The sequence below is a fragment of the Synchiropus splendidus genome, chromosome 9, assembly GCF_027744825.2.
Source record: "Synchiropus splendidus isolate RoL2022-P1 chromosome 9, RoL_Sspl_1.0, whole genome shotgun sequence".
Taxonomy (NCBI): Eukaryota; Metazoa; Chordata; class Actinopteri; order Syngnathiformes; family Callionymidae; genus Synchiropus; species Synchiropus splendidus.
In genome coordinates, this window is record NC_071342.1 from 7,164,433 (window position 1) to 7,187,398 (window position 22,966).

Below are 22,966 nucleotides of genomic sequence, written 5' to 3' on the forward strand. Positions count from 1 at the left end.
TCACATTTCTTTTTTCATTATTTCCGAACAGCCAACAAGCACTCTTGGAATTACTATGCAAGTATTTTGTTTTAATTTTTTTGCCTTCAACACAAACTCCATCTGTCATTGTTGCTGGGATATTAGCTTCTTATTTATTTTATTTTATTTCTTTATTTTTTTTAAATATGATTGATTGGAGTCTTTGTTAGAGTTTAGGGAATTACATTTTCTTCAACTTAACTGATGGAATTGCTGAGAGACAAACCAGCAAACTCGGTCCATAGTCGCACAGCTCAAGAGTGACACCATGTGGCGGCAGGGGGACAGGACACACTGGCCACTCAGGACTGAAGATGAGCATCTTGTGGAAGGAAAAAAAAAGGAAATATTCCTCCCAATTAAATCGCTTGCTTTACATTAAGCCATCAGTGTCCGTCTTCAACTCACCTCCGCAGTATCAAGATCTTCCAAAGACACTTTTCAGTAAGTCTTGGGCAGGGAAACTGTGTTTGAAGACCTCCCTGACATTTAGACTCTCTCTGAAGATGACTTTGCCTTCGACTATCGCCTGCGGGAACATAGTAAGACCCACACTAAACTTCAATTGATATGCAGTCCCAGATTCCTCCTGGGGAAATTATCATTCTGTTCATAATAAGAGCCACAACAAGCACCTGGAAAATGACTTTATTACACACTGCGCTTCAGTCAAACTTTCCTTTCACCCCTCTCACACGGACAGCCGCGTGTAATCACTGGGAAATGAGAAGTATATTACGCATGTGATAGGATGCTTGCTTGACTGGCAGGTGTGTTAATGCGGGGCCTTGGACGTCGCTGCCCTTCTTTTTTCCTGCAGCCATGATACAAATATGTTTTTAAACAAATGAGTGGCACAAAAATCAAAGTATCAAAAATGTATTGCCCTTCATAATGGAATTCCCTTTGAGCAAGGACACACAACAATGGACCATTCTCAGCCCCCCGTCCTCTCCCGCTCTATATGCCAATGGAAGTGACCTCCACAGCTTTAACAATGGGGCATCCAGCAGCTGGCTTCTCGCCACTGTACGTGCGCTAAGCTTGCTTTCATCCGTGTTGTTATATTTAAGGATGACATCCTCGCCCGTCAGCCCTCGCCATTGTCTTCGCCCGTGATTATTTTCTACCGCTGTTTAGCCCCAGTTGTGGCTCTTTGATGAAAAAGGTCGCAGCTCAATTGGAAAACAGTCATTAAAATGCGGTGGGTACTATTCAGCAGCGTGCTTGGGGGAAACCGACTCAACTGAGCTGGTTAATCAAAAGTTAATTATATAATTTTCATGCAGATGAGGGGGGAAACATTCAAATGAATCCCAACTCTACAATCATGACAAAAAATAAATAAAGAAATAATTCTAAAACGCTATAAAATGTTCGGGGACCGGGAGGCTGTAAACAATATGAAGTTTAATTTGAGGTAAACAAAGTGGAAAATCCACCAGGGGGTCGGCGAAGGAGAAAGTGAGGTGAAATCAAATTTGGAAACATAGATACCAGCAGGTTTTGTTGTTCGGATATACGTGTAATGAGGCAGGTCCTCGATGAGGACACTGAGAGGGAAAAGTTGCGCTCCCCAGCAGAAGGCTGTGGGATTATTTATTGGGAATTTATAGGACTGTGTGCTTTATCTGGGAGCACGAAGTCGTGTCACGCACGCACGAGTGTGGCAAATTGAATTAAAATGCTGTTTTAATGTTATAAAAGCATAATTACCTTCCAGGAGCATGCAGGGAAATTAGTAAACATAAAGTGAATGGATTCAGCAAAACTATTCTTCACGTTCAAGGTGGAAATAGCTCCCATTCATTTTAAACTTTCATGTGTTGGGACGCAACAATGACCTCTTTAATAATGATGCGATAAACAAAATATATATTTTAAATTGCACTCAGAACTTGTTTTATCATGAAGAGCATTGTGGGGGAAAAAAAAAGTTATTCATCATCCTATTTTACAGATGTTAGTGTACTATATTGTCAGCTTTCTAACTAGTATCTAGGGACTGCTCACGTGCCTTCGAGCAACGCACACAACCCCCGGGAGTTGGGACAGTTCACTAAAGTGTTCATCTCTTTGACTTTTTTAATATATCTATGCTAGTGTTAAAGTGCATGCTTTTGAGGGAGGATATAAAAAATAAATAATGATAATAATATTAACAATAATCATAACAATGTACATGTCATGTTATTGGAAATACTGGAGATTTTTTTTTTTCCAGTCGACAGTCTTGAATTGGAGCTAGAAATAAAAACAAGAGTTCATAATGTTTGAATGATGACAAATAATGTAGTGGAACACCCGTCTAGCGTCACAACAAAACCAGTCATGTGAGAAGAGGAAACAGACAAAACAAAGCAAAAGTACACGCTTCCTCCAGATCTGTCAGTCTTGCACTAATGGTGAACAAGTCAGATGATGCAAACAGCCTTCAATGCTGCTGCTACTATGATGAATCTCTGCGTGACTTTGAGAAGCAACTGCCCCGCACCGCAACTTTCCCAACAAAGTTCCGTCCCCATCAAAGAAAGTCATTGTGTTGTTGTGGAAAGGCTTCCATGAATATTAAACCATCGCCAACGCACCAGCATTGTTCTGGCGTCGCAATAGAATGCGGTTTAATTTCTCTTTAATTCTATGTGCTTTTATAATGTTCACCTTTTCCCAGTAGAGCCAAGCGGGCTGGAGTTCATCGGTGTTGCATTACAAGCGAGCTGTAACAATGCCGGGCCTCCCCGGTGTCAGCACAGTTCATGAATCCTGGCCCCTCATGCACCAAGCGATTAGTATGGTGCTCCGTCTGTGGGGGCCTTGCCAGAAAATGAGTTCTCTTTAAAACATATTACCCCCCCTGCTGATTTGCTTCCTTTCCTGATATGAAATTCCGATTTTTATAATGAACGCTTATATTCCCAGCACAGAAATGTGGGGAAAGTTTAGCGCCACGTCCGGCATCAAACTGCTTATCGAGCGACTCTCTTTTAATCCACACGCAGGCGGGGAAACCGCCATTTCCACGCGCTCGCCGTGGCAGCAAATTCAATGAAGTCATCGATTTCTAATAGATTGGCTTCATCGGCAGCTGTTGTCATGCTACGATTGTTGTGTCACCAGTTTGTCATGCTTGTCGGCCGTGGCAGCTCCACAAAGGCAATTGAGTCCATCTCAGAGCTGGAAGGCAGCGCTCCACGTGGCGCCATTCATGTTCCACTGAAGTGAGTGGGTCACGTTTGAATAAACCGTGTGAGGTTTTCAAAAACTTTTATTACAATCACTCTGTGGACGACAGCGACTCTGGCGGAGGAGGCCTCACGGAGCCGACCTTTTCTTTCGGTCGAAATAACTGGACTCGCCGCTCATCTGAAAACAGTGACACGTAAAACACAATTAGCGGTTTGATGACTTGAATAATTCACCCAACCAGGATAAAAAAGTGGTGGAAAACTGCTCGCATCTGGCCCAATTCAAAATTCATCAGCCACATATTCAATCATGCAACAGAGACAAATAAAAACAGAGATTGAGCAGTTTGTATATTGTCGACAAAGTGGCACACAGCAGCGGTATAGTGTCCATTAATATTGCACAATTGGAGAAGACATCCTTGATAAATAATGCAGAATAATCACTTACGACATGGTATGGTCTCAGTCTCTCCTGGGTTTGGGCACTCGCCTCCTCGGGAAGAGACACCACACCTCCTGTACCCATCATCTAAGAGCAACAACATCCTCTGTCAGCCCCTATAAGTCACAGCGCCGGAGTCTCTTACCGCCACATCAACCAGAAACCAGCCATAAAGCAGCCAGGATATTATTTGAAAGCATAAGAGATTATGGAATTAGCCATTACTACAGATGAACGATAAATATTGAGCACTAAATCCAAGTGTTTCTAAAATAGATGCAGAAATGAACACATAATAGTGGCGTAATAACGGAAAACTCTTTGGTAGCTCATCAAACCTGCAGCTTGACTTGAGATGATCCATCGCACTTTTTGAATCATTTTACTGGAGTCATTAAAGTAGCAGTATTTTATATTATTATTTATATTATTTGATTTTTTGTGTGTTTCAAAAGAAATAAAATAAAATGCAAAAATATGATATATATAAAACTTTTTTTTTGTTTGTTTTGTTTATTGAAAACTAACAAAACTAAACAATTTCAATATGTCACTTCTCATAGTTGGTATGGAAGACAATGACAAAGAATGTATTCAATACTGAGCGAAATATAAAGAAACAAACTGACACAATATCAAATTTATACTCGGTAGTTTTGCCATTAGCTCACATTGGAACTCACCGGAAGTATCCATTCTTACATATATTTGAGTTCATTGCAGCGCTAAATCACCATTTTAAACTGCCGTTAGATGCAAGCAAATGTTATTGAAATTCATTTTGTCTCATTCGCCTCATCAGTTGGAGCTGGAGGGGCGAGTTGATGACAACGATGATGGACAAAACAAACCTGGATCCTTGCTTTAGTTTGGAGGAACAACAGCACGGCAGCCATATTGGCTTAAAGCTTTATTATAGGTCAAGAACGCTGACCTACATCTTGAGTTCTTTGTCCTCATCTGCATAGTTATTTGGACTTCATTTTTCTTCTCCCATTTCAAGTCTGTTATTGTGGATTTGTGCATGTCCGAGCCCTGCCGGTTGATTGATACTTTTTCACTCATAACATTTACAACATTGTTAAAAGCAGCGGCGAACACGCGAGGAATCCGGGTATTTCTGTTAAATTCGGCTTTGGATTCCATAAAAACCGCAGATTTCCTGAAACCGTAGAGCGTAGCTCGTAAAAGAAACACACACGCACACTCAGAGAATCACTCACCCTGATGGTTGCCTCCAGCTCTCCCACACTTCTCTTTCCACCTGGTAGCCATCCATAGGACCAGTGCTGGGACACGGTGACCTGCACCACCAACGCCAACAACAACACCTGCATCATCACTCTGCTGTTGGCCTCCATCAGAGCTGCGGGGGGAAGCCAGAATGAAAACAATCATGTCACACTCCTCTCATACACACAGCTCGTAGATCAGAGGTCATAAAGCACGGGCTAACGCTGGCGGACGACTTCTCTCGCAGTTATTAAGGGTGGAACTCACAGCTCCATTGTGGACCCACTCACCTCTGTATTTACCTTGTTAGCATGTGGCGCATTAGCCAGAAGTGGGTTTTATAGGTTCTGCAGTCAAGATTATAATCCGCTTTCTGCAGGTGTGACACATTTACAGACTAATGGGTCACAAAATACGACTAATGGACCCGGCTAAGTGCTCTCATGCGCTGACATCACTGCGCCGCTTTAAACGGCATGAAATATGAATTGCGCTGGACGTACAAACAACAGTAATCTCTATTAATCTATAATTTATTGGAATTATCTTTGAGGAATTAAACTATACACCGTTGTAAAAGCAATGAAAAGATAAACTACTGCATAGACACATCAAAGTTTTAGATGATAATCTGCAGTTAGCAATATTTCCAGCATTGTTTTTATGAATATGTTTTAAACTTTTAAACGCATGGCCAACATACATGGAGTCAATAAGTCACAATAAAATATAAGATATGTAAACAGGACAAATGCTTTGATACATTTATCATTTTATTTAATTAAAAATAAAAACCAAAAATAAAGATTCACCAATTCACACTTCAATGTTATAAATATAATCATATAAATAAGAAAAAAAATTAAATATATGAAATAATTTATAATTAAAGAAAAAAAACCGTTTTGGGCATAAGGATGCTCATTAACTCATTAATAAAGTTATGTTAAAATATAAATCCATTGATTGATGAGTAATTTCAATTAAAATACAGAAAGAAATGAGCGTGGAGGGTTTATTCACCGTTTGATCATCACACGTGTTCTCTGAAGGAGGAAGCCCAGAGGAAAACCCACTCACAGGCGGAAAACAAAAAACAAAAACACACAACAAAAGCACATTCTTGCTGGCTTCCCGCAACATCATGGGTGGATGGTTTCAATCCCAGCTAAAATTGGGTGAAGGGGGTTTTGGAGGGGGGTTGTTTCTGGGCACCTGTCCATCACAGTGCAGCACTGGAGCAAACGCTCACTCTCACGTCCGTCATAAATAGTTAATTGAATAAATAAATGCATCAATAAAAATCAATATCAGTAAATAAATCATGGAAATAACGCTCAAACCATGGAGAAAACCTCTTGGAAAAAAAAAAAGGGATTTAGAGTGGTGAAGCATATTCGTTCTGAAATAATGACTGGAGCATGTCATTGATTGGGAATATGACTGGCAGGTGATTCTTCAGGCTGGTGTGGGAAGGTCTGATACCATGAGGCTGAATAGTCCATCTGCACGCGTGTGAGAGCTGCGGCCGTGCAGGGTGTCCCCCGTCTCTCCTCAGACGACGGCCCAAATTTGCTGCAGCGACCCTGGCTGTCTGGGACCAAACACCGGAGCGATGAACGAACGGCTTTCTGATCCGAGGCGACGTTTATTTCGTTCACACAGTGTGATGAATAACTTAATGTGTCTTTATAATACTCCCCGGCTCAATAATTGATGATCAGTAAGTAAGTACACCATCTCAAAGTGAAACGCTTTTAGGGGGAAAAAAAGATGTATCTAACACATCTGAGCAAAACATAAACATCTGGCTGATTTTTTATTAAAGTGTTGTCACTTGGTGACAAGGATTTCCAGACTCGAACTGTCGCTCTCGTCACGACGGGCTGCCTTATTCACGAGGTCGCCGTGTAAATGCGAATCAAAAAGACGTTTCTTAAAGCAGGATGTGATGCCTGCCAGCGGGAAAGAGAGCGCGGTGACTGACATGTTTGCATTAAAGTGATAGCACATTATTGTCAACACGGTTCAATCTGGGCTAATTGCATTTTGCAGTGTCAGGCAGCGATCCACTAAGTAATATTGCCACAGGCAAAGAGGAAACTTGGTGGAGTTGAGTAAAATTACAGCAGGCAGCAGCTGCTAAGTTATTCATAGACAGAAGTGAGGTAATTTGCGGCGTCTAACCGGATGAAATGTTTCTTCAATTTCATGTTTTTGTCCGAGACGGCTCGTAAATAGTCTTCACATGTCAGATATCATTTCAGCAGCACAATGAATAATTCACATCTCCTTATCAGACAGGCTGTTTATTCTCTTCTCAGGGTCAAATACAATAAATAAAAGGCCAATAAGAACATGAAGATATCATTAGATGAGCTTCTTAGTTAATGCAGAAATATTAATAAGCATATTTTTTTTTTACATTTATAAAGCAACAATTGTTCAAAACCGGTGATGTATTTTACAAATCCTATTCTGAGGACATTGAATCTTACACTATGCTACAGTAATGTATCTTACATCGAAGTGCAAAATGTAAAAAGAGTTATAGCAAACAACATTCAGATCAAATATTGCATCAGAAAATATGAATGGTTATTTAAAATTGGCGTAGTCGGAGAAAATGTCGACGAAATCCTGCACCACTCTGTAGCAGTAGTCGTACTGCTCCTGCGGGGAGAGAACACAGGTGTGAGAGGCTTTCATCTCTTCCTCGCTCCTTGTTCAAGATGATCTGGTTTTGATACCCACCACCGTCTGGACCATGTGGGGTCTCTGCATGCGTAAACTCTTAACCGTCTGAAAAACGTCCAGGAGACCTTCAGCTTTCACCCGCTCCAGAATGTTGCTGAGGGCGATAAAGGTGCCCGTCCGACCCGCACCGGCGCTGGAGGAACAAAAACCAATTACGTGGCGTTTAAAATTAAATTCATCCTCAGAGCAGAGACTCTGCATTCTATTAAAATACGTGTCAGGCAATGCAAAACAATGGAAACAGTGAGGCTCGACCGGAACAAACACATGTTCTCTGGTAAAGATGCAGTAATGTTCTACACTAGGTTAAACTAAAAGGCGTACGTTGAGGAATGGGGCACCTCAGGGGACGATCCTCGGTCCACATCTGTGGAATATATTGGATTAATACTCATATTAACTGACTATTGACTGTGTAGGTGAATGAATCACTGTACTTTGTCTGCTTTGAGCATCATCAAAGTAGATTCAAACGGACCAACGATTATGACCACCTGCCTCTCCAGAATGTGACTAACTCGTGGTGCCCATAAACACTTGAATTATTATGACTAAAAAAAAATAACAAAACTCAAGTTCAAAGTAGTTTAAACATCGGCATAAAAGTGCTGGTGAGCAAACAATTTTAAAAATTGTAATTTTCCGCCCGTTCGTCTCAGGGATGTTTTGGTGATAACATCAAGTTGTATAGAACGTCGCATTTGCTCTGACAATGATCCACGAGAGAGAAACTAGAAAACTATCATTCGGATCAATATTTTTTTCATCGAAACTATGCACGTAGCTCCCAGCCCTATAGTTATAACACACTGAGGGAGAATAGCTTATTACCCATGCACCAATGAAGCTTCGCGAAGCAGTGTCCTCATTTTTTTTTTCTAGCCTGGAGTGAATTAAAGGCACACATCTTTTTTTATCCGAATGCGCCACCTCCGGAGCTATGAACCTAAGTACGAAGCTTCATGAAGCTTCATGATCTCATCTCAAGCTGCTTTTGATTTCTGGTTCAGTGTTCTAACGTTACTTTTTTCAATGAGCTATGACCAAAAGTTACATTTATGGTCAACCGTCTTTTCCTTCAACAGATCACCTTTCGATTGTAGTTTATGAAGGAATGATGGCTAACATTCCTCAATTTGAGCACTTTGATAAAATGGACAACAAAACTGAAACGCCATCATCATACCAAGAGCTGAAGCGGAATCTCAGGAGCACTCGAACACAACATTAACGCGGAAAGCTAGATATTTAGTGCCTGCGGAACACAAGCACTGGGGCATTTTGTGTCGCGGCTGAAAAAGCCGGACTCGTCCAGAGAACCATTTAAAACGCGACGGACGAGCCCGCTGACAATTTCTTTTCTATTAGAGTAAAAAAGTTTGCGAGCAAAGAGGTGACCTTTGTGTAATGGCGCTAATAATCATCCCCACTTAAAGAGAGGCTAATCCAAACGCTAACACTAATCAGTTTAGAAGCTCAGTGTTTGACTGAGTCAATGTTTACCGGGATGGCGGGATGGAGGGAGAGACAGCGAGCGAGCGAGCGGCGGAGTGATGTGCAATTCAGAGAAGTGCGGGGAGACTTTTGGGATTGCATGGGGTTAGCCCCATTCCCACGGGGCGCCGGGAAACAGCTTTAAAAAGCCCCTCTTAGACAAGTGGTGATGAAGGAATAGAAGAGAGTGATGACACCATTTCCTGTCGTTAGCTCATCTTATCAGATTAATCATAGTGGGAGTCAGAGGATATTTCACTTTGAGAGGTTTTAATTGACTGTGAATCAGTGGATTGGATCAATCCCACGAGGCGCACGCTGTTTTAGAATCACTTCACCTGAAGCGAGCTTCTGATCAAAGCCTGCGCAGCTAAGTCTTTATAAGGGATCACATAAGTGGTTTAGGCAGAGAACAACAGGTCTACTGAGGCTGCACTTATTACAGCAGACATCACAGAAAAGGAGAAAAAAAAATGGTTTCGGTTAAAATAAAAAGGACTCTGGCGGACGGCAAACATGACATTGTATTTAATTTTCATTTTGAGGGTTGGTGAAATCAAGTTCTTCACCTGCAGTGCACTATAATGGGATGGTTTCCTGACTGCTGCTGCTGCCGCTGCACCGAAGCAATAATGTCAATCATCCCTCTTCCCTCAGCAGGTATTCCAATCTCAGGCCATCCGTGGAAGTGGAAGTGGCGCACATGTTGCGACTGCTTTTCCTGGTGGACAAGAAAAGCGCATCGTGAGGAAATAAAGATTTTTCAGTTAATATTTTCTTTTAATTTCCACCATTTAAAAAAAAAAAGAAGAAGAAGAGCGTACCGGTCGGTAGGTGAGAACCATGTCTTTGAGAGTGAAGGTCTCACACATGGAGTCGCCTGTCAGCTCCACGGTGTAATCTCCAAATGTTATACTGCCCTCTGATGGCCAATACTGGAAACACTTCTCCTGATCGAAAGAGAAAGGTCAGATGGAAAAACAATTAGGCGCCATTTCAGTGATTTACATTCTATTTTTCTTGCTGTGAGTCCGGACGCACCGCAAGAAATACATCCAGCCCGTTATTAAACGCACATTATTTTGCTTTAATTTACTTTATTTATAGCCCGCAGTCCAATTAAAATGCCTCGGCTGGGTTTTGGATCTGTTCCGATTTAAGGCAGGAAACAGAGTGAAATTGAAATTGAATCAGCGTGTACCTGCTCCCTCTCTTTGAGCTCGGTGAGCATAACGATTGAATGGCACCTCCACTCCCACACCATCCTCCAGAAGTCCTCCACCGTGTGAGACAAGGGGCCCTGGGTCGCGATAAAATAGTCCTTCTGCCTGTAGCCCTGGAGGGCAGACCATCCAGTAAACATGAAACATAATATTTTGCATTCTTTGCAAAAGGAAACAATGAGCTTTATATAAACTTCTATGGGAAATCCATACAAGAGGTCGTGGGGTAGCTTACATCAATAAAGGAGGCATTGATGTAGTCCGTGAACTCTTGTCCTCTTCTCACTGAGAGTATTACTCGGTTGAAATCGTCTGTGTTGGGGGAAAAAAAAAGAGAAACTTTCCATTCCTGTTAAAATAAAAAGTTTGGAAAAGCAGCAGCTGAGTCAAGTGTTAACACGCCAATGCTCGCATCGTTTCCGCCCGTAAAAACTTCTCCTTCCGACGAGCCATTCAATTCGACTTACAAGCTGGAAGTAATTGATCACATGATGAGTCCGATATCCTGTATGTGCGCCGCCGCCGTGATGCTTTGATGTCAACTGGGATGTGATGTATTATGGAGGTGCGGAGTCTTACATGGGATGATCTGAAGGACGCGGTTCTTCTTCATGTTGGCAGGAAGGTTCCCGGTTCTCATGTTCTCCTTCATTATACGGACGTTGGTCAGCTTCTGACAGAGGGAAGGCCACCGAGGGTTAAATGCTAACAATTGAAAGATGATTAAAGGGATTGCATCAAAGCAGATCTGTCGCGATGAAGCCGGGAATTAGAAAATGTACGGTATGAAAGGTGTGAGGTAGGAATTATAATCACAGAATTTCTTTTACATACATTATCTTACACTCGACAGGTTTTCCTTATTCCTTAAAATACCTTCATAGTTAGCACATTTCAGTATTTGACACTAGAATGAACGACATGGTGCTATGGCGATGAGCTAGTTGTTTGTAGAGTAAAGTTTTTTTTAATGCTTCCATCATTCCGTTTTTTTTCTTTAACTTTTCAAGTTAACTTTTCAACAATTTTCTGCCCATGAGAGTCGTCCCAGTACACTCCATCATTGGTGTTATGGCTCTGATGTTACGTTAAAAGTTAAAATAGGGGAGGTCCATTAATATCGGCCAACCGATAATTTCCAAGTAATTGTTATCGGATCGGGCTTTTCTTTTCTCTTTTGTGTAACTTCAGTTGAAGCGGTGTTCTTACTTCGAACAAACATGTATAATACAGGCGTCACAATAGCAATATTTAATGTAACTATGTCAAGACAGCAGTATCGTTTTTTTTATTGGCTTCGAAACTTACGTGTATCGGAATATCGGGAAAATATCAATATTGGACATGCCTTAAAAAGCTAATCCCTAACACGCAAATCATCGTCTTATCACATTATCATTACCTGTTGTAGCATTTAGCACGTTTAGCGCCAAAAGAAAGAAAGTTTAACGTCAAATTTATCTATTGAAATTAAAGTCCCAGCCTTACTTATTAGTAAACAGGCCCATTTGCGAGACTGTTTATCAATCATATTTAAAGTGAATGCATATTGTAATTCGCAGCTTTAAGTGCTGATAACAGACTGGTGCGAAATCTCTCAACTCTGACTTTAGAACAACCAAAATAATTGGCGGAGGAAATGATTCCAGCGAGTGTGTTGGGAATTGTAAGCGAGAATGAGGAATTTTCGCCAGGCTGCAGTAAATTCACCGTGGCAGATGGTGCTACCTTATAAAGTTCTAGCTCATTCAAAGCATTGTTATTTATGTTGCTGCTGCCGAGAGCAGCACCTTGGGCAAGTTTTCCACGAAATGCAGGGTGCAGGGTGATGGGGACGATTCATTACTGAGCAGAGTGTTTAAGCTTTCGTACCCTGAACTCCTCCTCCAGGCCCAGCCTGTCGTTGGGAGCCCTGGTGTTGTGAAGCCTGTGCAGATGGCCCTCCAGAGAGCACACATCCAGCTCCGTGTCTCCATACAGGTAGTACTCCAGCAGAGCCTGGTAGATGAAGGAGTACTGCATCTGAGCAAAGAGTGAAAGAGAAAGTTGAGAGGCGGTAGCAGTAGCTACTTTTCAAACTATTTCCTGGTATTTGTGTATCACTGACAGTTTGTTTTCTCGGTGCCCTCTCTTGTTTTTTTCCGTTTGTTTGTTTCAACTGGAGCTCTGAGTTGAGCTGTCAGTCCGAGATACAAGAGGTCAGAGCGGGTCAACACTTACATCTGTCTGGATGAGTTGACAGCGCTGCTCTCGTATTCTGCTCACAAAGCCAAAAACATCCACCCTCTGTTCCATGTGCATCATGTCGATCATGCTGTCAATGACAATGAAGGTCCCAGTCCTCCCCACGCCGGCGCTGCCGAGACACAAACAAGAAGGGCCACTTTCAGGAAGCGCTCTGATTAAGACGTTGACATAATTATTAACGCGCGATAACGTCCAGGCCATGAGCGCTGCTTCCCCTCTCATGCAAAGGAAGATTTACAGCAGTCATTTCAGCGGACGACACCTGAGGGAGAGGAGCTGGAGTTCCACAGTGTGTGTGTGTGTGTCGGAGCTTCTTCTGCAGGCCCCCTTTTAGAAACACAGCCTGCTTGTCATCACCTGTTGCTGCAGTTGCCGCCATCAGCTGCATGTTTCCATTGTGACGCTTGTCACCGACAGGACAGTTAAAACACATACAGGACAAGCAGAGTCATAAAAAGTAGACTTCCATTCATGCTCTCCCTGCAGCGTTGTGAAAACAAATCGAAAGCACTGTGCAAAAAATGCTATCAAAGGAAAAAACGTATTATATTATTAAATAAGGTTCGGATTACTCTTTTAATTCTGCTTTGCATGTACAAATTGTTGTTAAAAATGAGTTATATTCATGACATAAATTACAACAATAATTAGCTTAGCTGACGTGAAAAAATAGATGCTTTATAATTCATTATTCTCAATTAATGTCTTTTCATCATTTTACTTGTTTCGCCTTCCTAGCATATGAGTCACAAACTAACAGATGGGGGATGTGATGTACCGCAGTGTTTTCATGTACTTGAAATACTGATATTGTTTTAGCACTGTAGGATTTTGCAGACTTTAGTTTTTTTGTTTATTGGGCTTAAAATATGAATTTTTCTCACCTTGAAAATGTAGAGCAATGTAAAAAATGCTGGCAAAATAATTCAGAAATGGATTTCAATTATTCATTAACAAACTAAAGAATCATACATCAAGTATTATGCTTTGTGAAGTATCACAGTTTGCGTGGATATTTAAAATTCTGGGTTTCACATCTGGCTCAGCCTCTCAAGTCCACTTTTCTGCTTGTCAACTGCTAGCAATATAATGCTTCAGAAATGAGTCATCCTCTCATAAACAGAATTAATTTTGATCCTAAATTGAAAGACATTAAAAAACTGTTGAGCAACCAGGGTGAGTCGGCGCCAGAGGAATTTCTGTCTCGAAAAACAAATTTGCTTTAAGTACAGCAGAAAAAGAGAAGTGCCCCGCGAGCACCTTTTTTCTCAATAATTTTTCATGAGTGTGGAAAAACTCACATTTCTTCCAATACTCAAAATGAGCCTGAAGTGCTTGGCTGACTTTCATTCTTTACCTGCAGTGCACAACAATGGGTCCGGCATACAAGGGATTGACAGCTTTGACCTTCTTGAGGAATTTTAACATGCCGATGGGCGTGAACGGCACCCCGAAGTCTGGCCAGCTGGTAAAGTGGAGCTGAGTGACCAAGCGGGGAGCTCGCGGACCATCACTGGCCTGCTGTGAAGGACAGATGATCCCCGTTAATGTCGGCACATGAATAAAGTTGACAGGGTGAAAGACAAAGACTGACAAAGGCCTGAAAACAAGGCAAGAGTGAAACAATGGAGGGAAATAAATGAGTCATTTAAAAGGGAAAAAGTGACCACACAACAACTGCACACAAAGGATTGCGATGTTTTTCTTCCTTTACTAAACCGTTCGCACATTTTTGTCATCAACATTGCATATTATTGTAATTCTAAATGTGTTGAACAACTCTAATTTTTGTAGGTTGGCAGCAAAGAGGCCTGGACTTTTCTCTCCCTCAAGGCAATATCAGTTTGTGAGCGGCAATTGCTCCAGCGCAAGCAGTGCCTTGCTGAGCATCTCATCAAGGAAGCTTCCAGGCGACGTCCAGTCTAGACGGTGGAGCCACCTTCACTCCCTTCGCCTGATGCAAAGAAACAGCTGTTCCACTCTGAGATTCTCACCGATGCCCGAGGTTCTCACCTTGTCGCGGTAAGAGAGTCCAGAAACTCATGGTTTTATCTTTAAACTGTAACCTAATTTGTGATACACTACTGAAGCTTCATGAAACAGTGTCACCATTCTCAGAGCCCAGCAGGTGGCGCTAGTGCTGTTAAATGAAGCAAGGTTTTATTTAAGTTCACTATAGAGTAGAGAGTCACATCAAGTGGAAAAAGAGGATGTTGTTTCATGAAGCTTCATCAGCTCATCACTCCCTTCCAATTCAAACTGTATTGGACACTTTCCAATTGACCATACCATACAAGACATCTGCTGATCCTCATCCTTTATGGGGTTTCCTTCAGAGTGGAAGAGTACATTGGATACTAGATATTGATTTCTTCGAAAAGACCCCAAAATGGCTAAATCAACAGATAAATATTTTGAAAAACGTGACGTCCATCTGTCGTTTTTGTTTTTTTTTACCTACAGAAAGTCATATCTCTCAGGAGAAACGCAGCTCTCTCTTGAACTCTGGGTTGTTCACACAGCTGAATGTAAAAGTAGACGATCTGTCAGCTCGTGCTGCAGCAGCGGCGGCTCCACCAAAGCCACACTCCTAACAGGGAGGATATCTACACTTCGGCAGCATCAAACAGAAGCCGCACCAAAGTGAATTTGGCGATGTGAAGGCTGTGTGGTACAGCGAGGCAGCCGCCGACTCCACACAGATACAGTAGGAGCCTTTAAAGTTCTTCTGTCTGCACATGTAAAATCCACTGGTATATTGATTTCCAACATTTTCACTCCTTAAGCTTCCTTCAGCTCTCTTTTTTATATGAAGACTATCTTCTTATTGCATTTTCCCATAGTTTACCAAACTCCCGCCTGAGCCCCGCGAGGAATATTACTGGTTTTAACGCCTCCTCAGCTTTATTTGATTTTTAATTTTTAATCGCACGCTGCTATTTTAATTAAGAATTTTCATAATATCAACAGCCTGTTAAAATATTATATTGAACATCTGGATGTCTAATTAGGGATAACGTTAATGTCGTTTTTCAGAACAATGTCTCCTCCAATATAATTATATTTTTTAATTGTCTGTGCCGAAACGATAAAAGCAATAAAGTCACCATAAACCCGACATGACGTCTGGCTTATAAAAGATTCACGGGCAGGGTTTAATGTCCGTACTTACATATTGGATACAGAATTTTCTGACGGTGTAGTCCACCAGGACGGTGACGTCTTCCATGGCCACTCTCATGTTTCCGTACATCCAGCAGCCTTTTTCCGGCCAATACTGGAAACACTTTTCCTGCGGTGAAATGAACAATTACATAAACACAAAAGTTCAGCTTTATTAAAAGCATTCATGAGGGAAAACCCCCCACAGTATGACAGTGTTTGTGTTGCCCTTTATTAGGTTAGTGCGTATTCCACACACTGATTCAATGGCGGGGACTTTGGTGTGTCTCCGTCAGTCAATAAGATCTCGGCAGTGAAGTTTCAACTCATTAACTAGACTCTCCGACTAATTATCATGGAGCCTCTCAGGATCTTATCAACAATTATTCCATCATTGATCCCCGATGCTTCCATTCTGCTGTATCAAACCTGCTGTTGAGCTCTCAATTGATCATCCCTTTGAGGCCAAGTTTAATGCGATGCTAAGTAATCTGCTGGGTGACACTTCAGTAACGATTCTCGGCTGGAAAAAAAAAAGGGGTCAAATAAATTATGCCTGTGACTTTGGGTCATGAGAATAAAAAAGGGATTTCTCTGGTGGTGCAGCGCGCGCATGGTGTAGGTCACGTCGCTCTCAAGAAAGACAAAGCAGAGGGCGATTTGTTTCACAACCCACATGCAACACATTTGCCTCAGAAGATGCCTCTGTCAGGAGGGCAGAGTCTGACGACAGTGTCCTGTGCTCCCGGATATTTCTAGCTAGAACATAGCCAAGGCACCAAACAGCACTGGTCCAGCCGCCAAGACGAGAAAGTGCAACACACCAGTCGCTAGAGATGAAGCTTCATGAAACAGCGTTCTTATTGTTCAAGCTACCAGGCGTCTCTCTCTCTCCGCTGGACACCATTTTCAAACTGAGCCATCCCCTACCTCTGAAAATCTGTGTTGGGTTGAAGAGGTTTCATGAAACTGTGTCCTAATAAAGGCCACTAGATGGCACTGTCAGCGAACGACTTCAATGAAACCGTACATATTTTTAAACCTATCGACCTCTGGAAATAAGGTGAGTATTTCAGAAAACCTCAACAAACCATCACGACTGTTTCACGATGCTTCACCAGCTCATTTACAACGCGTCACGACGCCAGAACAGGAGCTGATCGATGTGAAGGAATCGTATAGCGTTGTCTAACCTCTTTCCTTTCTTTTAGGTTGGTCAACATCACGACAGTCGTGGTCTTTTGTTCCCAAATCATCCTCCAAAAGTCGGCAACGGTCTCAGGCTTCGGACCTAAAGACAAATGAATGACGGGATTAATTATTTCTGTCTACACGACAACAAAACAGGACAGGACTGAATAATTACCCTGCGCTGCGATGAATTTGTTCTTCTCTTTGAAGCCCTGAGGAACGAACACTGAAACATGAGTGGAGTTTCTTCACAGCCTTATTTACCAAGACGACTGAGACCAAGTTGTGCAGGATTGGAGCAGATTTAGAACTGGATAACAAGGTGTCTGGAATAGCAGGTTTGAAAACTGTGTCTCAAGAATTAGGGCTGTTTTTCATAAGACTCTAGTTTGTGGTGGAAATAAAGGTTTAGTTTTAAAGGCTTCTATTCTCAATGACAGGGGTAGAAGGAAGATGCACTAGTGATGCGGAGCTGAGGTTTCATGACACAGTATTGAGGGGTAGCTGAGGTTTCATGAAACAGTGTCCTGACTTTCAATGGCCACCAGATGGCACTGTCTTCTGTGAAATGTTTGGCCTTGAACAGATAATTCAGGGAAACCTCACATCAGTTTTAAACAAAGAGCGCCATCTAGTGGCCTCTGAAAATCAGGACATCATCCACCCTGCAATAGTGTTTCATGATACCTCATCTACCCATCACTAAAATGCGCCACGATTAAGCATTAGCCCGAAATGGCAGGAAAAAGAAGGTTTGTTCCCTACTCTCCTGAATACAACCCCTTGCTATCGACTCTGTTTTTGGGAACTCGCTTGACTACTGTGAGCATGAAATGATCGACTCCAACTTTGTGTTTTCGTGTAGCGGTTTGTTCATGAGGAAGTAGAATTATATAATGGAAAATTATCATTAATATTTCAGTATTTACCTTTGTGGTTAATTGAATACTACTAATATAGTAATACTAATAATACTCGTGATAGAGACGACAGACTAAAGAGCAAGCCGATAAAATAACTACTTGATGCTAGATGAAACAATTGTTGCAGCAGAGCTGTTACTGGTACAAACTGAAATCCAATTCAAATTAGAGCTGCTCACAATAGAGAGGAGCCTTGTTTTAACCACGAGTCGCAACAGTCTGCTCATACTGTAACATCTGCTGTGTGGATGTCACGCTAGCACCGATTCTGGCGACTGTGGATTTGACTGAGATCTGTCTTCAGTGAGACTGTGCAGCTGCATGAGATTTTCTAGGTCACTTCATGAGGGGTTGTTTATGAAAATACTACACAGACTGCTGCTAGAGAAGACAATGTACTTTCTTTAGAACAATTTTTCCCCAATTGCAAATAATAAGAAAATACCAGTAAGATCAAATATGTATATGGTGTTACTGTATCAGTATTTTCATGCCTCAAAGAATATGGCTGGACACTGCACTTACATTGGGGACTGTAACTGAACTTAAGTGAACTGAGTTTGCAAAAATAAACTAATTTTCATGCACATAATAATGTTGTGAGATACATTTTCCCCCTTGAAATCATGGCTCCTGTGCTACATATTAGATTATAATAGCGTTGTTGCAGTATCACAAGATATAATGACTTTTATTGTACGTCAGTCCCGAATCAGGACAAGGGCTGTGTATTGGCAGGTATTTTGTGATATGAGAGGTATCACGATACAGTAGTTGTGATACAATACATTGCAAAATTTTGTGAGACTGTAAGTCCAGCAATATGTTAGAAAAAGAGCCATCATTTAAAGGGACAAAATCAGATAACGTAGTACAATTTTATGTGCATGAAAATGGGTTTATTGTTATGATGTCAGTCCAGTTAGACTGTCAGTTAAATTCCACACTCCACTTATCAACAACTTAACTCCAGTGTACAGGTAGAAAACATTATTATTAAAACACATATCACAACATAAAATATGAAGACAATATCACACATTCAAGTATTACAATCCTTCGGCAAAAGTATATCATAATATTGGTCTACCACAAGCGAACACAGTGTTTAATGGACTCACATCTATGTAGGACGCATTGATGTAGTCGGAGCAAAGATGTCCGTCATGATTCAACACCACCCTTGAATGATCATCTGTGGACAGAAGTATAAAACATTTACAGTGAAACCGAGGAACATTTAGTGATCAGTTCAAGTCTGATGGCTACATTAACGCCGCAGTAAACAGACTCCCACTCACATGGTAGGATGTTGGGGTATCTGTTTTTCTCTCTGTTGTGCTCTCTGCTCGCCTCCTCAAAGGACCCGTGGTGGTAGTAACATGGCAGGGACTATAAAAAAAAAAAAAAAAAAAGACAAAACCTCCTGAGATGAAAATAAAGCCACTGGCGCACAGCCTGCTGTCGTAACGTTTTATGACCGTCCTCTGTATTTGTTCTTGCTTGGACACATTCCTGCATTGTCCACCACGAATAAATCTGTACTTACATTGAACTCTTCTCTGAAGAGCTTGCCGTCATCCGCCGAGCGTATCCGGTATTCCTCTTCCAGGGAGTCCAGGGGGATGGGGAAGTACCTCTTGGACGGGGAGGGAGATCTCGGGAGGAGGACCACTGTCTGCTCTCCTGTGTTTAAAAGAATATACTGCAGTCAGAACGCTAACGATTCCCAGCAGAGAACATTACAAGCGCTCGCTGCACCTGCAAAAACAAAGCCTGGCGGCTATTAAGAATTTCTACTTCTGCGGGAACATGGCAGAAATGATTTCTCGAGTCGTAAACATGGTCCTGCTGCTCCGACATGAAGCTGTCCTGACTCAAAATCTTTGGCCTTTCCTTTTATTTATATATAGTTTTACTTGAAGTGAAGGTTTATATGGCTCCCTACGTGCTGGGAAAGCCGAGCGCTTCCTCCGGCTCCAGATTGTGAAACTTTCCGAGTCCATAAAGAATTTGAATCCACAAATCAATGGCAGGAATATGACGGGCCGCGTTACAAGTTCACGCACAGGCGGTTATATGGAGTACAGTGAGTGGCGTAGGTACTGAGACCCTGTTTTGATGATCTTTGTCTTGAAATGGATTCAAACCCATTTTTGCTTGGCCTTGGTTTTCGCTGAGACCACATCACTATGGAAAATACTGCGCTTGGTCAGAACAAGTGGAAACGAAATGCGCGTCTTGGAGTGCAATTCCCAAAAAGTTTGACCTCCACCCCAGAAAGATTTTTCCATCGTCCTGCTCTGTTTACATTCATCACCCTGCCTGAGTGTCAGTGCGTTGTTCTCCCACTCGTCCTCAACCTCTGACGTCTCGTGTTTAAACATGACATTTACAGGTATAGTTTGGTCTGGTGATGCGCTGATGAGGCTTCGTGAAACAGAGTCGTCATTTCCAGAGCTCTCTTTGAAAAGGCGGACACTCTTCCATGAAGGCTCATAGAACATCCCTATTTCAGTACCAATTCCAACTACAAAGGCACTGAAGAGAGTGCATCCCTCCACCAGTCATCCCCCTTCATTTATTGTGTCAATATCATCAGCCCAATCAGACGGAAGATAGAAGTAGCTCAGTATCTCAGAGCTCCTACAACACACACACAGAAGGGTCGCACAAAATGTAGTCTGTAGGTGACTTTTGTTGATATCACACTTTTGTCCATTTTTGGGTCATTCTACTTACAAACAGAGCCTGCAGCATAACCTCCATCACTGCATGATTCTGAGGGTCTGGATCAGAACCTCTGAGGGTCAACACCAGCATTTGTTCTGTCATCCTTGCCTTAGATTGCAGCCAAAAGCCCAGAAGAGCTCTCGCTCTTGACTTGATCTCCACCCCCAACAGACACGCTCTTCTTCTCCTTTACAGTACACAGTACCTTGTTCCTCCAAGAAGCCATTCGGGAGCTTTTTGTCCACTGAGGTGACGAGACCTTTCCTGTGGTTTTTGAACCTGCGGGAATGAGAGAAGAGGAATCAGAGCAGGGACGTGAAGGCCATGCTCCTACACAAAAAGAGGTGAAATAAGATGAAGATGAAGAACGGCCCGGTTATGGGACATGAGGAAGTCAAACAACAAATACCAAAAACCAATATCCACCATGAGAGCGAGGCAAAGCTGTTCTTCCTCATGTCGTCGGCGGGAAGACTTGGCCGGTAATTGAGAGTCTGTGGCCTGACCTGACCCAAGCTGCTATTATTTGCTGTCTTACTTGAGGTGCAGCTGTTTACCCAGAAGCCTTTGCACACAGCCAGCTTCTAAGCCCCCCCCCCACCACCACGACCCAGATGCCCTGACCTGAAACACGCTCACGGCAGAGGCCCGAATGAAGAGAGGGCAAAGTGATGCATTCAAATGCAGGCGGAGTGTAAGGAAATGAAAGTCACCTCATACAGTAGATGGTCAGCAGCACGACGATGATGAGCAGCAGAGATATGACCAGGGTTGAGGGCAACACGTGGGCCCCCCGGTGGGTTGGGTTTTCTGCACAAGGGACAGCATAATGTCACAGGCATAATCTTAAATCAATAGCTTTATAAAGACTTCAATCAATTATATATTAACATACAATATAAAATTTAAATTATATCCCCATCTAAATTTAGGTACAAAAATAATTTAAAAGGCAAAAAATAAAGTAGAAATGATAAAGTAATGTAATACAACAACCCATAGATGTAATGTTTAATTAATTGTGAATTAAAAAGTAAATTAGATATTTACTTATTTATTTCTATTTTAATGCTACATTATAAAACAAATGTATTTAGGCTATAAATAGTAATAGTGGTTTATAAAAACATATCTACGTTGTTAATATTTTAGAAATTCAGTTTTTTTCTTTTTTAAATGAGTGAGGTGAAACTCTACACTCACATGTAATAAAGGTAACCAAATAATATTTCATAATGATAATGAATAACAGCATGACTAAAGCAGGAGTATTCGTGTAATTCTAAATTTTTGAAAGTACAATGTCACTAAAAATTAAATTAAATTAAACTAAGCGAGTGTCTTTACCTGCAGTTTGGTTGCCATGGGAAGAATTATTCACAACGGCAGAGATCCCGATCAGAAACAACACCATTGTCACTGCAGATGAGAAACAGAGGTCAAGTCAGAAAGATGTAATGACACGCATGATCCACTGGAAGGCGCCAAAGTGCATCAACAGGCCGAGCGGTGAAGCAGAACCCACTTTGAGATCTCAGCTTGATATCTGTGTCTCCACTGAGCAGTAAAAGTGGTGATGGGAAATCTCCTCGGAGCCGTGTGCTGTCAGGCCGACCTGCGTATCACATAAGTGAATATTCCAGCATCAAGCCTTCCACCCGGGGGTGACATTATGCACATCCCCGGTGGTCTCTGGATTTGACATCAATGAAGAAGCCATCTCTGCTGTGGAGCCTTATAAACATCCAGCTCCCACACAGAAAGATCCAATATGTTACTTTTATTGTTCAGCTGGCATGAACGCGTCGTTTCACTTCCCAGGAAGGACGGTAACATGGAGAAAACCGACTTGTTTTTGACGGAGTCCGCCACTAAAATATGCATGCATGTATGTAGGTGGTGCAGGATTTACCAAACAGACCAGATGGTGCTGTTTTTCTGTCCGCCTTTTTTCTCATTAGTCAGTCTCTCATTCCACAGGTCATCACATGCTCTCCTCCTCCCCTCACAGTCTCATTGGCAGCTACCTGTCCCTGCTTTTTATCACAGAAAATTTTTATATATATATAAAAAAAAATATATATATATATATATATATATATATATATATATATATATATATATATATATATATATATATATATATATATATATATATATATATATATAAATTATAAAGTGGCCTGATCTAAATAAATATAAATGATGCAAAGAGACACTTTTAAAATTTTTTTTTTGTTTTTCTGGGACTTTTCTTGTGTTAAAAGTCCACTAGATGTCACTCTCTGCTCTAAAATGCTTAGCAGCTATTTTTCCCTCACATCCTTTTCGAACCAATAGCGCCATCTGCTG

At 41.7% G+C, this 22,966-nt stretch overlaps 2 protein-coding genes across 5 annotated transcripts in view; both read right to left on the reverse strand.

The window, feature by feature from the left end:
* Window positions 1-3,333: 3,333 nt before the first annotated feature.
* On the reverse strand, window positions 3,334-5,165 carry gnrh3 (gonadotropin-releasing hormone 3). Its single transcript, XM_053875131.1, has 4 exons — window positions 5,152-5,165; window positions 4,875-5,017; window positions 3,658-3,738; window positions 3,334-3,384 (listed from the first exon to the last, which is right to left on the reverse strand). Exons 2-4 carry the CDS (start codon window positions 5,010-5,012, stop codon window positions 3,334-3,336), a joined length of 270 nt encoding a protein of 89 aa, XP_053731106.1. The 5' UTR covers window positions 5,013-5,017; window positions 5,152-5,165.
* A 2,017-nt stretch (window positions 5,166-7,182) lies between these two features.
* LOC128764994 (receptor-type tyrosine-protein phosphatase epsilon-like) overlaps window positions 7,183-22,966 on the reverse strand; it is a 34,195-nt gene continuing 18,411 nt past the window's right edge. For all 4 annotated transcript variants that reach the window (XM_053875348.1, XM_053875347.1, XM_053875345.1 and 1 more), the window contains 19 exons: window positions 21,962-22,033; window positions 21,328-21,424; window positions 20,820-20,893; window positions 19,431-19,567; window positions 19,183-19,273; window positions 19,003-19,076; window positions 17,134-17,170; window positions 16,961-17,058; window positions 15,778-15,897; window positions 13,963-14,126; window positions 12,579-12,714; window positions 12,231-12,380; window positions 10,938-11,031; window positions 10,594-10,670; window positions 10,337-10,471; window positions 9,960-10,085; window positions 9,705-9,856; window positions 7,639-7,774; window positions 7,183-7,557 (listed from right to left, as the gene is read on the reverse strand). In XM_053875348.1, coding sequence (XP_053731323.1) covers window positions 7,483-7,557; window positions 7,639-7,774; window positions 9,705-9,856; window positions 9,960-10,085; window positions 10,337-10,471; window positions 10,594-10,670; window positions 10,938-11,031; window positions 12,231-12,380; window positions 12,579-12,714; window positions 13,963-14,126; window positions 15,778-15,897; window positions 16,961-17,058; window positions 17,134-17,170; window positions 19,003-19,076; window positions 19,183-19,273; window positions 19,431-19,567; window positions 20,820-20,893; window positions 21,328-21,424; window positions 21,962-22,028 — 2,040 coding nt within the window. In that variant the 5' untranslated portion in view covers window positions 22,029-22,033 and the 3' untranslated portion in view covers window positions 7,183-7,482. The remainder of the gene's footprint in view (window positions 7,558-7,638; window positions 7,775-9,704; window positions 9,857-9,959; window positions 10,086-10,336; window positions 10,472-10,593; window positions 10,671-10,937; window positions 11,032-12,230; window positions 12,381-12,578; window positions 12,715-13,962; window positions 14,127-15,777; window positions 15,898-16,960; window positions 17,059-17,133; window positions 17,171-19,002; window positions 19,077-19,182; window positions 19,274-19,430; window positions 19,568-20,819; window positions 20,894-21,327; window positions 21,425-21,961; window positions 22,034-22,966) is intronic.